Source organism: Silurus aristotelis (genome assembly GCF_946808225.1).
Source record: "Silurus aristotelis genome assembly, chromosome: 8".
NCBI lineage: Eukaryota > Metazoa > Chordata > Actinopteri > Siluriformes > Siluridae > Silurus > Silurus aristotelis.
In genome coordinates this window covers 29,630,608-29,645,607 of record NC_139581.1, presented here as the reverse complement: position 1 = coordinate 29,645,607, position 15,000 = coordinate 29,630,608, and the positions used below count along the sequence as shown (strand labels likewise).

General features: G+C 43.1%; 2 protein-coding genes across 4 annotated transcripts in view; both read left to right on the top strand.

Moving 5' to 3' along the window:
• Positions 1–11,537, top strand: part of samd4b (sterile alpha motif domain containing 4B) — a 13,010-nt gene extending 1,473 nt beyond the window's left edge. Inside the window, exons 2-13 of the mRNA XM_083549095.1 lie at positions 2,071–2,576; positions 2,704–3,174; positions 3,811–4,053; positions 4,172–4,281; positions 4,406–4,492; positions 4,585–4,849; positions 4,939–5,024; positions 5,530–5,645; positions 5,782–5,968; positions 6,111–6,237; positions 6,327–6,410; positions 9,090–11,537. Coding sequence (XP_083405221.1) covers positions 2,381–2,576; positions 2,704–3,174; positions 3,811–4,053; positions 4,172–4,281; positions 4,406–4,492; positions 4,585–4,849; positions 4,939–5,024; positions 5,530–5,645; positions 5,782–5,968; positions 6,111–6,237; positions 6,327–6,410; positions 9,090–9,118 — 2,001 coding nt within the window. The 5' untranslated portion in view covers positions 2,071–2,380 and the 3' untranslated portion in view covers positions 9,119–11,537. The remainder of the gene's footprint in view (positions 1–2,070; positions 2,577–2,703; positions 3,175–3,810; positions 4,054–4,171; positions 4,282–4,405; positions 4,493–4,584; positions 4,850–4,938; positions 5,025–5,529; positions 5,646–5,781; positions 5,969–6,110; positions 6,238–6,326; positions 6,411–9,089) is intronic.
• Positions 11,538–13,599: 2,062 nt separating this feature from the next.
• The window catches only part of LOC310729903 (uncharacterized protein), a 6,051-nt gene continuing 4,650 nt past the window's right edge, over positions 13,600–15,000 (top strand). For 2 of the 3 annotated variants that reach the window (XM_083548529.1, XM_083548528.1), the window contains exon 1: positions 13,618–13,782. In XM_083548529.1, coding sequence (XP_083404655.1) covers positions 13,740–13,782 — 43 coding nt within the window. In that variant the 5' untranslated portion in view covers positions 13,618–13,739. Of the gene's footprint in view, positions 13,783–15,000 lie in introns of all 3 variants that reach the window. The other variant, XM_083548530.1, reaches the window with a different exon arrangement.

The following is a 15,000-nucleotide window of genomic DNA, read 5'->3' as shown; positions in this document are numbered from 1 at the left end:
ACAAATAAATAAACAAACAAACAAAACCATGCACTAAAGTCAAGAATGCATAAAACAAAACAAAAACAAAGTTGTCAAAATGAACCGAATTGCATCTGATCCTCTGCACACAAAACTTCGAAAACTAGTTTCAAAACTAACTATTGCGTGTGGATTTGACCGCGGTGTGCACGCGCTTCCCGTTCTGCCCAATGCACTCTTTTTTTTTTTTTTTTGTTTATTGCACAAGAAATACTTGAAACTAGCGTCAAATATCGTGCGTAGGGGGACGAGTTCGGCGCGATGCAAATTCATCAGCTGCATTTAAAAACCTCAGTCGCTTCAAAAACGAGATCCACGAAGTCACCGAGCAGCTTTGAGGACGGATTTGAGCTGTAATCGATCTCAACAGTTTGTTAATTGGTTGTATTTTACGTGCCTGTCAGTGTACACTACAACCATAGAACTGTAATGAATGGACATTCGGTGCCACCCAGATGACGATGGATTCTTGAGCCTGGTCCCTTTCAAGGTTCCTTCCTCACACCGTTTTAAGGACTGTTTTCTCGCTACAGTTGCCACTGGCTCACTCATTAAGGATTAACATATAAGGAACACACGGTCAGATGATCACAGGCAAACCATAAGCTTTTTTTCTTCTTGGGTTCTTTATGAAGCTCCTAAAAGGACTTGAAATGGGGGCCGTTTTTATTTTTAGGACAAACATTTTACCCGTTAATGGAAATACGGAGATCTTTCCCTAAACGTGGAGGAAAGAAACAACCCCGACGTGAACACGTCTCAATGTCCTTTTCACAGACTGGTCAGTAATGCATGCTTCTGTCTTTCACGTGTTTGCTTTAGTAGTTCAGAAGTTCTTTCTGGAAGCGTATCTGGGATTTTAAACGCATGGCATCTGGGAAAACCGGTTCGATGGCCCTGTTCTGAACGTCTGGCAAGTAGCCATTAAAAAAGAAGAAAAACGTTTTTTTGAGCGAAACGAACACAGAACAGTGTCGCTATCAGGATCAGGTACCGCGGGTTATTCGCAGGTTTATTCCCAGCGAGGCGTGTAGACTTTAGTAACTTCTACGGGTTTTGGTTTGATTCCCCCTGGACTAGACACGTGATTTAGAACTGTTGAACCGGACGAGAGTTGATCTAATTATCCAGGTATTTCATACACCTGACCTATTATTGCTCTGTATTTCATTTATAAAGCTGAGTTTTCTACCATCTGGTGCTTTTCTAAGAAGGTAGACAGATGGACGGACATTTTCACGAGTAAATGTGACTTTTCATCCACCAGCACTTGCGCACATGGAGCAGGATGATACGTGGGCATTACAGGACGTTTGTACTCCCTTCAGTCTGTAGCCAGTTGTGGTTTATCGAATGTGCCGTGCTAATCCTGAAACGAGAGTTGCTGTAGTCTGCACTAAGGGGCTCAGCGAAGCCAGTTATCTTCCAGCGTACTCGTAATCTGATGCGAATTGTAATGGACAACGTCTTCGGTTGGATTTGTACTGATGAATCCTGTTTACTCACAAAGGATTTGTGGTATCCGTATTCTTACAATGTTGAAAAAGTAGCTTCGGTATCTTGCAGGCTCGTGGCTGATCATAGCGTAATCCCCGGAGCTCTTAACGTCTCCTTGGTTCCTCGGGTCTCCTTCCTTGTGAAATTGACCAGAGTCCACCAACAGTGTAATCAAATCCGCCCCTGTATGTCAGTTAACATGCCAATCATGTGATGTGCTAACACCTGTGTGGTGAACCCGTGTAATCACGTCGCTCCAAGGTGATGAACTCCTGACCCTGTTTCTTCTCTCGCGTACTTTCACCATTACCTCAATCTAAAAAGGAGGTTGAAGCAAGCAAGAGAAACAAGGAAGAACCAGCAGTTAAAACACTGAGAATGACTCCATAATTGTGATGGATCCAGTAGATAAGTGGATGTCCTAATCTGTTTATAAAAGACCAGAGGAAGTGAGAGGATCCTCTGCTGTTAATTGCTCTGATGTTGAAGTTTCTTGTACCTTTCTTTAAAAAAAACTTACTATCTCTTTCTGTGTGTTCTGCTTTCCCATAGCTTGACTTTGAAGTTTAAAAACATCTCAAAGAAAACATTGGGAACGATTATTCCAGTGTCCCGTTTATCAATTTTTCTGTGACGACTGATCACTGACCACTTACTACCCCATTTTCTGCCCCGCTGCCCAATCAAACGGGCCAGAACCATGTGAAGCCTTTTCTATGCAGCTCCTGAGTGGACTGTAAGACTATTGCAGTAACACCCCCAACCTTTGGGGGGTGGCATCCTTAACATCTCCGTTCCACAATAAAGGCCGCAGCCCTTTTCCGTAAACCCTCACCTCGAGAGGACTCTGTCAGGGTTCGCCATGATGTTCCGGGACCAGGTGGGGATTTTAACGGACTGGTTTAAGGGCTGGAATGAATGCGAGCAGACGGTGGCACTGTTGTCACTGCTCAAGAGGGTTTCGAGGACCCAAGCACGATTCCTCCACATTTGCCTGGAGCACTGGCTGGCCGACTGCACGGAGATACACTTACTGGAGGCTGAGGCCAACAATGCAGGTACGTTGTTCAAGTATTCCGATTATTTCTGTGTGTCACATATTTTAGAAATTGGAAAGACCAAATGAACGGGAGAAATTGGGTTTGGAAGCTCTTGACATACAATGGACTTTTTCTCTCTCCGCAGCCATTGTAAGCCAGTGGCAACAGGAACCCAAAGAGAAGGTTGTCTCACTGCTGCTTTCGCATCTCCCCCTGCTGCAGCCACGTAACAGCGAGGCCAAGTGTGAGTACATGAAGCTGCTACAGCAGGTCCTGAGCCACACCATCGAGAGCAGCCTGTTTGTGGAGGAGAGCCGCCAGCTGCTTTCCTATGCCCTCATCCACCCGGCCACCACGCTTGATGATCGCACCAACCTCGCTTTGTGGCTCAACCATCTCGAGGAGCACTTGTCGGCTCGACCGCCGCCTGGACCGTATCATCACCATCATCATGCCAGACAGGGCTCAGACGAATGGACAGGTCCGACCGACTCCTTGGAGGTGGCACATGCCTGGCATGAAAAATCGCCATCCACATGTAGCTCGCCTGCCGGCCAGAACGGGCACATGGGCTTCCCGGGTGCAGCTGGAGTTCCCTCGCCTATCAACAGCACAGGTCAGTGGTGCAGGTGTTAAATCTTTGGAAAATATCAGTAGTTTGGGTAGTGCATTTTGTGAATCTGCGGTTTAGGGAGCGTACAATTGCAGTCAAGGGTTGGTAGTTTGAGGAGTGGCCACTTGCAGTCAAAGGTTAATAGTTTGGGGAGCGGGCAATCACTGTCAAGGGTTGGTAGTTTGGGGAGTGGGCAATCACTGTCAAGGGTTGGTAGTTTGGGAAGCGGACAATCACAGAGAAGGGTCGGTAGTTTGGGCAGCGGACAATCGCAGAGATGGGTCGGTAGTTTGGGCAGCGGACAATCGCAGAGAAGGGTCGGTGGTTTAAGGAGTGGCCACTTGCAGTCAAAGGTTGGTAGTTTGGGGAGCGGGCAATCACTGTCAAGGGTCGGTGGTTTGGGGCGCGGACAATCGCAAAGAAGGGTCGGTAGTTTGGGGAGTGGCCACTTGCAGTCAAGGGTTGGTAGTTTGGGGAGCGGGCAATCACTGTCAAGGGTTGGTAGTTTGGAGAGCGGAAAATCACAGAAGCGTTGGTAGTTTGGGGAGCAGACAATCGCAGAGAAGGGTTGGTAGTTTGGGGAGCAGACAATTGGTTGGTAGTTTGGGATGTGGACTAACTATTGTTTTTATTCTATAGGCCTTTCTGGTCAGGTACAACCAAGCTCAGTGACACGCTCAATGTCTCTTGTTCCTGGCAACCAGCCGGGCTGCAGCTCTGACTGGCTGGGCCAGGACGAAGTGGGAGGTCGCCAGGGTGTAACGGGGGCGGAGCATGCACCACTGTCTCCACAGGGCAGCGTAGCTTCTTCAGGCAGCGAACAAACAGAGGATCAAATCAACACACGGAATACGTTCCAGGAGGACGGCAGCGGCATGAAAGGTGAAGCTTTTGAGCTTTTGTTAAATGAAAATAAATAAACGAAACCTGGTTATTGCAGCAGTTTTTGTTCAACATGAAATTAAATTTTCGATCTAAATGTTGATTGTGTGTGTCCTAGACGTGCCAACGTGGTTAAAGAGCCTTCGTCTGCACAAGTACGCATCCCTGTTCTCCCAGATGAGTTATGAGGAGATGATGGTCCTTACCGAACAGCATCTAGAATCACAGGTCAGGGTTTCTTCATCTTCAGCTGGAAAAAGTGTGTTGTTTAGGGCCTGATGGCTCCTTTATCTTGATCAGATCTGTCATGATGCATGTTTTAGGGGTAAGTTCTGTCTACTTTATTTTACAGAACGTGACCAAAGGAGCCCGGCACAAGATCGCCCTCAGCATTCAGAAGCTGCGAGAACGACAAAGTGTCCTCAAGTCTCTTGAAAAGGTGAGCTTCACAAAAAATGTCCCGCACACCAACCAGGTCTTTCTTCGTATGCTATTTACTCAAGCAATCTTCAACATCCCAATCCTCCACAGGATATCCTCGAAGGTGGGAATGTTAGGAACGCCCTACAGGAACTTCAGCAAATCGTCATTACGCCCATCAAAGCCTACAGCCCGCCCACTGCTTCCCAGAGAGAGGTGGAGCCTACCAACAAGGCAGCCAATCCCGTGGAAGAGAAAGATGCGACTGTAGAGGGCTTTCAGAGCCACAATCCTTCGCCCTGTGACGGGGAGACTTCGTCCACGCCCATCTCGGAAGGGGACATTCCCGGGCAGTTTACGCGGGTGATGGGGAAAGGTGATGCTCGTAATTTGTAACAATTAACAAATTAATTGTAACACGTAGCGATATACACACGTAGCAATGTTGAATTTGTTGCGTTTCAGTGTGTACGCAGCTGCTGGTGTCGCGGCCAGACGAGGAGAACATCAGTTGCTATCTACAACTTATTGAGAAGTGCTCAACACATGAGGCGAGAAATTTCAAAGCAGTTTTTGTCGTTTTATTTCCAATATATTTTGAGTGATTTATGATTTCTTTATTATACTGTCTTTTGTGATGAATGTTGACTAAAGGTCGGCCGATACTTCCCGATAACCGATTAATTCGTCGATTGTTGATACTGGATTAAAAGTAAACACACACTCCATGTAAAATAGTACTGATCCTTATTACAAAAAGAAAGCAGTACTGATTCATGTAATATGAATATATTAATTAATGAATATAATTATATATTTAAGAAATGATGAATAATAAATATAGTGTAGCGCTCCCCGTTCAGCACGCAGCATCAGTGATTCGCCTCTAGAGGCTGCTCTGGTAATGACAGCGGATTTATTCAACGGCTCAAGTGCTACCCGGAAAAACTATCGGAACTTTTGAACCATCGGTGCCGATTAATCTGTAAAACCGGTGAATCGGTCGACCTCTAGCGTCTACGCCCTCGTAATTCTTTGCGTGTGTGTGATGTTTAGGCGTTCACAGAGACGCAGAAGAAGCGCTTGGCGTCGTGGAAGCAGCAGGTGCTGAAGCTGCTTCGCCTTTTCCCACGGAAAGCCATGCTGGACATGCCCGTGTACAGACAGAAAGGGTCCGTCTCATGGACTACTGCACATGTTTGAAGAAGGACTTATTTAGAAACCGTCGGGTCAATAAGTGGTACTAATTCTGCTTTGTGTGTGTGTGTGTGTGTGTGTGTGTGTGTGTGTGTGTGTGTGTGTGTGTAGGTGGGCGTACGGGTCAAACTCTTTGCCCACAGCAGGCTCTGTGGCTGGAGGGGTGTCTCGGCGAGGACAAAGACAGTTCCCTCTGCCCCCTCGTGGAGCGCCGCTTCCCAGTCGCATGGGCATCATTACACACTCACCACGACACACACTCGCCAACCAGCCAGCTCTCAGCACGCAAGGCAGACAGGTCAGTGAGCAGTGTTTCTGTATGTACATCCGAATGTGTGTGTGTGTGTGTGTGTGTGTGTGTGAGAGTGTGTGAGAGAGAGAGAGAGAGAGAGAAATGAACAAAACACTGGGCGAGACTCTGATGATGCAGTGCGTTTCAGAACCTGTGGTTTGGGAATCCCGGAGGGAGCAACAGCATGCCGAGTCAGAGCCGGAGCTCGGTACAGAGAACACACTCCCTCCCTGTACACACGTCTCCACAAACCATGCTTCTGTTTCAGCAACCAGGTACACACACTTTCTTTGTTTCTGCATTTAGACACAAACACACACACACTTTTTCTTCCTCTCACACTTGTCTTGGTTGCTCCTGCCAGAATGCGCGGTTCCGGGGACTGACCTGGAGATCAACCCCACGCTGGAGTCACTGTGCCTCAGTATGACTGAACACGCCTTAGGAGGTACGGCCAATCACTGCACAGCTTTACACACCCCTGTCCAATCAGCACTCAGTTCAGAACTCACCAATCAGGTGTTGGCCTGGACACGTATCCATGATCGAACCACGTGTGTGTGTCTCCTGGTTCTATTTCCCTCACTCACACACACACGATGTATCAATGTTCCATCTAAGGCAGGATTCCCCAAATTTTTTTCTTTGAGGGTCACATTTTTCTCTTGAATGGGGTCTGTAACAGAAAATTCAATGTGCTGGAGTGACTTTGTCATGTTCCATAATTATGCCTTGTAATGCTTTGATTAGTTTATCTGCACCGTACAGACAAATGAGCATCACTTTTCAACAGATACAGTATCTCACAAAGGTAAGTGCACCCCTCACATTTCAGCAACCATTTTCGTATGTCTTTAAGAGAAAAAACTATAGAAATGAAACTTGGATATATTTTTAGAAGTCAGTGTGCAGTTTGTGTAGCAGTACAGATTTACTTTTCTCTGAAAATAACTCCTCATACAGCCATTATTTTCTAAATAACTGGCAACTAAAGTGAGTCCACCCTCAGTGAACATGTCAAAACCGTCTAGTGTGAATATTGTGTGTGAGCCGCATCGGTATCCAGCACTGCCTTATTCCTCCTGGGTATGGAATTCACCAGAGCTGCACAGGTTGTTGCTGGGATCCTCTTCCACTCCTCCACAATGACACCACAGAGCTGCCGGATGTTACACACATGAAGCTTCTCCACCTTCCGCTTGAGGATCCCCACAGGTGTTCAACAGGGTTCAGGTCTGAAACATACTTGGCCACTCCGTCACCTTTACCCTCAGACAGGGAGTCGTCATCTTGGCGGTGTGTTTGAGGTCATTTTCATGTTGGAAAACTGCCGTTCAGCCCAGTTTCTGAAGAAGGGCTTCATGTTGAACCACAGCTCTCCAGTACCAGCAGCTCTCATGCAGCCTCAGACCATGATTTTGCCACCACCATTCTTGACTGTAGGAAAGACACACTTTTCTTGGTGCTCCTCAAAAGGTCGTCACCACACATGCTGGACAGCATCTGAGCCAAACAAGTCTCCTCAGAACTTTCCTGCAGGCCGACTTGTTGCGATGTGCGGCATACGCTCTGAGCACCGACGAGCGGACCTTCTGCTTCTGCAACCTCTAATGCAACGCTTCAGCACTCGCGTCCGTTTTTTTAAAGCAGCTTCTGCACCTGACTCACAGCACAAGGACTCGACTTCTTTGATGGACCCTTACGAGGTCTGTTCTGAGTGGAACCCATCTGGAAAAACCTCTGTATGACCCTGAACACTTTCTGATGATTCTGATCTTCTCATAGCAGAGGCGTCTTTGTGGAGAGCAACACTTCTAATTCTCAAGTCCTCATGCCAGATACACACATTTGTATGGTTCTGGAAAGCAGACAAACGCATGAACATGATGAAAAGGACGTGTGGCTTTGCACGCTTGCACCACGTACAGCTCTGATCACTGAGGGTGGACTCGCTGTGGTTGCCAGTTATTTGACCAATAATGTCTGATTGTTGTTTTTTTTTTTTTTCAGAGAACAGTAAATCTGTACTGATGTACAGTTGCACATTGATACTCTAAAATATGTTTACGTTTCATTTCTACAGTATTGTATTGAGAATATGTAATGAAATGTGAGGGGTGCACTCACTTTTGTGAGAAAGGTATATTGCCTATTAAAAGAGCATTATTACTATCATAAGGACATTATTTTCCTATTCGTTGCTATTGAAATTAAAAACATTTATTTTTTCAAAAATAGATACTGGATTAAAAAAACAAACACTAAATGTAAAATAGCACTGATCTTATTTACAAAAATACTACATTAAAATCATGTGCTAAAGGAATATAAATATGAATATATTCATCGCTAAATATAATTTTATATTTAATAAATAATCAATAATAAACATAATATAGTGCAGTGTGCAATGCAGCTTCAGCGATTCGCCTCTAGAGGCCGCTCTTGTAATGACAGCAGACCTTCTCAGCCTCTTCAGCAGCGTGGTTATGGATTTTTGCAGATATTTCCAGCAATCGACTATCAGTGCCACGACCTTTTTTAATATCTGAGACGTTTCAGTTTGAAAGCCGAAATTTATTATTAAATACAGATATGATACGAGTAAAACATATATTTAAAATTAAATTTTCAGTATACAGTGAGGAAAATAAGTATTTGAACACGCTGCTATTTTGCAAGTTCTCCCACTTAGAAATCATGGAGGGGTCTAAAATTGTCATTGTAGGTGCATGTCCACTGTGAGAGACATAATCTAAAGAATCATACAAATAAATAGTTTAAAAATCATGTATTGTGATTTCTGGATTTTTTTTTTTAGATTATGTCTCTCACAGTGGACATGCACCTACGATGACAATTTCAGACCCCTCCATGATTTCTAAGTGGGAGAACTTGCAAAATAGCAGGGTGTTCAAATACTTATTTTCCTCACTGTATGTCTCTGGCATTGTTCAGAGCGCCGTTCCAATTGTGGGGGCGGACCGTAGTTCGGGGACCCCGATCTAAGGAATAGATTGTGTTACCATGGCAACGTCCTATCGTCATACTGTCAAGAAGCATAAAACGGGTACGACATTTAGCACTCGCGGCAAAGTATTAACTTTCTCCGTCTTTCTTTGTGCAGATGGAATGGACAGAACGTCGACAATATGAAAAACGACAGCAGCCTGAAAAATCAAGGAAATTCACTTCACGCATGTGCGGCCCGGAGCTCGCAAATCCACGCAAGAAAGGAAAAAAAAACAAAAAAACTAACCCACCACACACCAAACGATCCACTACAAAAGAAACGCGTCTAGAAATCGAACCGTGTACACGTGCTCTTGATATTTTTCTACTTTATTATTACTAAGTTTATTATCAACCGTTCTATGAGGTGAGGTAGCGGCGTGCGTCCGGATCGCGTCTCGCTAGCGTCTACGCTCGTGTCCCCCTGGAGGGACGAATGGTCTCCCGCGGGGTGAACTCGAATGAAAGGTGAAAGGGTGCGACGGAGTGAAACTGTGTGGGGTTCTTTCGAAAGAGGCCAGAATGAAGAATGATGCGGTGCTGCATTTAAAGGGGCCCCGGAGTTCTCAACACAAGCACCCACACACACACACACAAACACACATTTTTCCATTCACCTGCATGTTTGGGGGAAAATCGGCGAACACTTGAAACACAATCGACGTCAACTGAAACGTACATCGCGCGATCGTGTTTTTCTTTTTCCCGGCAAACGTCGTTGAGCATTTCCTCCCTTTTCATTCAATCACTGCCTTGTGATGTCATCACCGTGCGCCCCGGACTCCTCCTGATTGACCCAGTTTGACTTCCAGGCTCTATATATATATAGCGTTTCGCCAAACAGTAAACTGTGGGTAGACAAAAAGAAATAAAACGGCTGATTTGGTTGCAAATTCTGTCGCTATGAACGCAAACTACTAACAAAATACTAAACCCGATCGCTCGCTCGGTGGATCTCGTGTAAATACGGTCGACGCTTCAATATTTACGGATATTTTGCTTTATTTATGACTTGAGATGAGAACAGCCTGACGGGTCGACGGCGTACGCTGATGACATCAGAGCCTGGCTCGAAGAAACGCCGATAGGAACCGCGTTCACACACTTCGTACTGATGCGCTGCATGAAAAGCTTCTGGGCACTTTGTGAACTCCGTTGGCAGAATTATTATTATTATTATTATTATTTTATATTCAGAGCGAAACAAACTCTTTGCATCATCAATGGTTTGTTGGTGGATTATTATTTTTTTTCCCCGTACCAGTAATTACTGTTGTGTGACGACGAATCTCTGGAGGAGGAAGAACGATTTCAGCCACGCGGTTTTTCCGTTTTCCCGAAGCACGACGAAGAACACTATCGACATTCCACATTGTGATCGTTCCAGGGAGCGAGTGCGAGACATTCGAGACGCCGCGAGACCAATTCAACGCAAAACGGGCAAAGTGAACAAAAGGTTGTACGAGCTCAGCGATTGGCCGATCTGAGTCGACTGAAGCGCCGCCCCTAGTCGCCTGTATGTGTGTGTGTGTGTGTGTGTGTGTGTGTGTGTGTGTTGGGGGGAGGGGATAAAAATTCCAAAACGCATTCGCGATCGTTCATTACAAAGTTCACCGTCGTAAAAGGTTTACAGTACAGGATTTTTTTATGTTCATCTTGCTGGCACTTGTTTTTTTTTTTCTCTCTTTTTTTTTTTTTCATTTTATAAATAATCACCCGATTACTACAGACGCAACGCCAGAGATTGTCTGACAAGGACTCGCTAAATCTCAACACATAAACAAAAGTCTTGCTTGCAGGCATCGACGTTTACAAAGCAGAGAGACACAACTGATCTTTACGAAGCAGGCGATTACGGGCTTCTACTGTTTTTTTGTTTTTTTTAACCACCCCCACTTTATATATATATATAAAATGTGATTGTGTGTGTGTGTGTGTGTGTGTGTGTGTGTGTGTGTGTGTGTGTGTGTGTGTGTGTGTGTGTGTGTGTGTAAAAGGCGGAGCTGGACTCATACGTTCCTTTTTTTCTTCCTTTTTCTAGGGACGTGCCTATTATTCACTTTTTCACTCATATGCCATTCCACCTCTCTCCCTCTCTCTCTCTCTCTCTCTCTCTCTCTTGCTCTCTCTCTCTCTCTTGCTCCCTCTCTCTCCCTCTCTCTTGCTCTCGCTCTTATTTCCTCGCATATTTTTCTTAAACCCAGCCGTTTTTTTCCATCGTCTCTCCCCTCCACTCAAGAGATTTTATGACTCAAAACACAAAAAGGTGCTTTTATATATATATATATATATATATATATATATATATATATATATATATATATATATATATAAAATAATTTTGTTTTTGATTTTTGTTTATTTGGGTCTCCTATAATGACCTCTGATGGTACAGCCCGCTAGCGTGTTGAACTGTAAAAGTCTTACAGGCCATTTAAAAAAAAAAAAAGAAAGAAAGAAAACTCTGAGAGTCGTGTGTACAGGTGTCTGAATTGTTCTTTATGTCCTGCGCAGCCTGATTTGTTTTGTTTTTTTTCTCTAGTAAAAACTTACATGAATTCTAGGTTTCTGGAATCCGTGTCTTATTTATTTATCTGTTTTTAAATGATTGTTTCGGACAGAAGAGCGCATGACCCGATCTTCTCACACGACCGAGTTGGCTCGATCTCTGGAGCCCCACGGACAGTAAATAAGAAATAAATTTGATGGTATTATAGGAAGATACGGTTGTGTCGCTGAAACGAGGTTGAAAGATGAGTTGTCCAATTAGAGTTGCATTTAGATAGTTATGTATATATGTTTATATTATGTCCATAAAACATTTCCTTTGTCAATTCTTTTCCTTTTGACCCCAACAAAAAAAAGTTTAGTCCTGCAGAATTTGGGAAAATTTTAGCCTTAACCTCTGACACTGTAGACTAGTAGACGTTGATTAGTACGAATATAACCAGACCAATCAGAATCCATCAAGCTCAGTAATTCATTCTCTGGGTTGCTGATCGGAAGGTCTGGGGTCCGATCAGCAACTTGGGCCCTTGAGCAAGGCCCTTAACCCTCCAGGGATGCTGTATCATATCTGTCCCTTTTTCAAAGAAAGAATTTTACTGCTCTGTAACGCATATGTGACAAGTAAAAAAACATCTTTACCTTTGTGATGTTTATTTGTGCACTATTTTAAAAGGATCATTGATACTGTTGGTATCATTAGTGGTGTCTGTATGGTGACAATCGTTCGGTCCTTCATCGCCATTTCTCAGATCTTTTACCTGAAAATGCAACCATGTGCACCTTCCAGGCTTTATTTCAGAAATTCCAACATGCTGTATGAGGCAGATCTTTTTAAATATGGGTACTTTTTAAAATAAAATACTGGAATATGTGAAAAAGAAATAATATGTAGAGTAAAAGTCAATGACACGGTGTCCTTGTTGTTAAAGCTCTCCAATTTCACACACACACACACACACACACACACACACACACACACACGAACACACACACACACACACACGAACACACGAGAGTCTAACTGTGGCTTCAGCAAGTGTCTGTTTCAGCACCGTGGACAGCTCCGCCTCGCTCAGTGCAGGGTTGCCATGTTTACCTTTTTCGCGTTTTTTCTATCTAATCATTATAAGAATAGCCCTGGGATCGTCTTTGCCATAATCCAAACTTGACATTAACACCTACACTATGTGATTTAGCATCCCTAAAGCTTGGTGTGAGATATGCATAAATAAAATTTAGTTTTTTTTTTTTCTTTCAAATGTGGACCTGTGTGGATAAATGGAAAATGATCTGATACTCCTACATTAACTAATTAATCAATTAGCATTTTACCCTAAAGAATTCACAGAAGAAAGTCTTATCTCATCAATGGTTTTGTACTAAATCATGTGGGAATATTGACACAGCATTTGCATGTAGTAAATTAATACATTTCACACTACAGCATCCAAATTCCTCTTATACACTTGTCTTCAAATGAGTGAGAACAGTATGTGGAAGAACCAGGTTCAAAGGTATTTGTTCAAGAAGAAGAATGATAAAATGCTGCATCAGATCTACCAGCTTCCACACTTTCCTCTTAAAAATGAAAGTGTACCTGCAACCAATTTCTTCTCCTGTCAGCTGCACGTATGAATACGAACTTGTGCAGTTTGCTACAGATGCTGTTTGTAAGCTCTGTCTCGTGTGCTCTATGACCATCCAATCAAAGGCTGTGAAAATGTTGCTCTTCTTGTACGCCTGCTAGATGGCCTCAGTGTTGCCAAATAGAAATCTGACTGTTAAAGCAGCAGCTTTATTGTCTTATTTGAAGCTACTGGTGCCACACTGTTAATTCTTAAGGCCTCACAGAAAGACCCTTTGACCCTGAAGATACGTGATATGATGGCTGAAATCTGATTGGATAGCAAATCCTACAAATCAAATCCTTAAACTTTGCCATTTTTCCTGCTTCCAACACATTGACCAAGGACAAAATCTTCACTTGCTGCCCAATATATCGCACCCACAAACAGCTGCCATAATGAAGAGATAATCAGTGTTTTTCCACTTATGACGTCACAATGTTATGACTGCTCGGTGTATTTTTGACACATGGAGATGTAACAATGCGGGATTTTCCGAATCAGGTCACTCCAATCTGGCAACCTGGTGTTCAGGCTCCCCGGACACGGTGTTCGGCTTCAGGTCGCTCCTCTGAATCCGGTTTAAGGATCCTGAATTAAACAGCGGACTAAATCCCAGGTTTTAATGCATCATGCTTCTGATTTTACCTGCGTTTTTCTGCATTTTAACCCGAGGTAAGATTCACCTTCCGCCATTTTATCCCCATAGAGGAGACGCAGTTTTCTTACAGTTGCCTGCATATTCATTTTAATTAATTGCTGTAAAAATAAATCTAATATATCTTTTTTTATTTCTATAAAAAAAAAACATAGCTACATTTTTTAGTGAACGACAAAACCAAAATCACATTTTATTCATTTCATTTCATTTATTTTATTTTATTTTACTCAGCGTCTATTACATGACGCGGCTTCATCCCAAATACATTCTTTATTAAACATAAAGCGTGCTAGCTCAACTACTAGGTAATGAAATCAGACCCTATGAAGGGCCCCTATGTAGGGCGCATCGGAACATTTTGTACCATTAAAGAACTCTGTATCCTGACAGGATCCAGGGCGTTATATAAAACTTATATTTGATATATACAAAGAGCTAAAATAAATAAATGAATTATAAATAAACTGGTTATAAAATATACATATAAATATTTATTTCTTTAATAATAACGTAACGTGACCTAAAGTCTTAAAAAAGTAGACTTGAACGCTACTGAAAACCCTGTGGGAGAATCTCAAATACCTTCACATCCCCTACACACTTCAGAGCAGTACAAGTGCCGCACACTAACACACTTCCTAGTGGCCTTCGGAGACCCAGACGGAGGCGTTTGGGACAGGACCGTTATGCTAATGATTCTCGGGCACGATAATTACTCGGTCAAGGCGCCGGAACACGTGATTTCCGGTTTCTTTGCGTCTACTTTTTATTATTTATAAATATACCTACAAATAATAATAATAAAGGGAAATATTAAATAACCGCTTAGTTCTTTTTTTAAAATTGTATACATAATTTTTTCATAAAATCGTATTGTTCTATTATATGTATTTATTTGTTTATTAATGTATTTAAATTATTTTCCGTCTTCATGTTTGGAAGTTTAGGGCTGTATCCTAAATGGATAATAAAACATCATTTTAACGGTGCACATTTGATTAACATTTGATTAGTGCAGTGTGGTTATTTTATTAAAAATAGAAATAAATCAATAGAAAAAAGGTGAAATAAAAATTTTTCAACACAAATTTACTCCCGACTTTTATTCTTTCAAAATAAATAAATAAACACCACCGGGAAAACTCTTGTTGTTGCGCCGAGTCTCAAATCGAGCCCCAAAATCCTCCATGATGCGCACATTCGGCAATTAAAACCGTCCGTGTGGAAACACT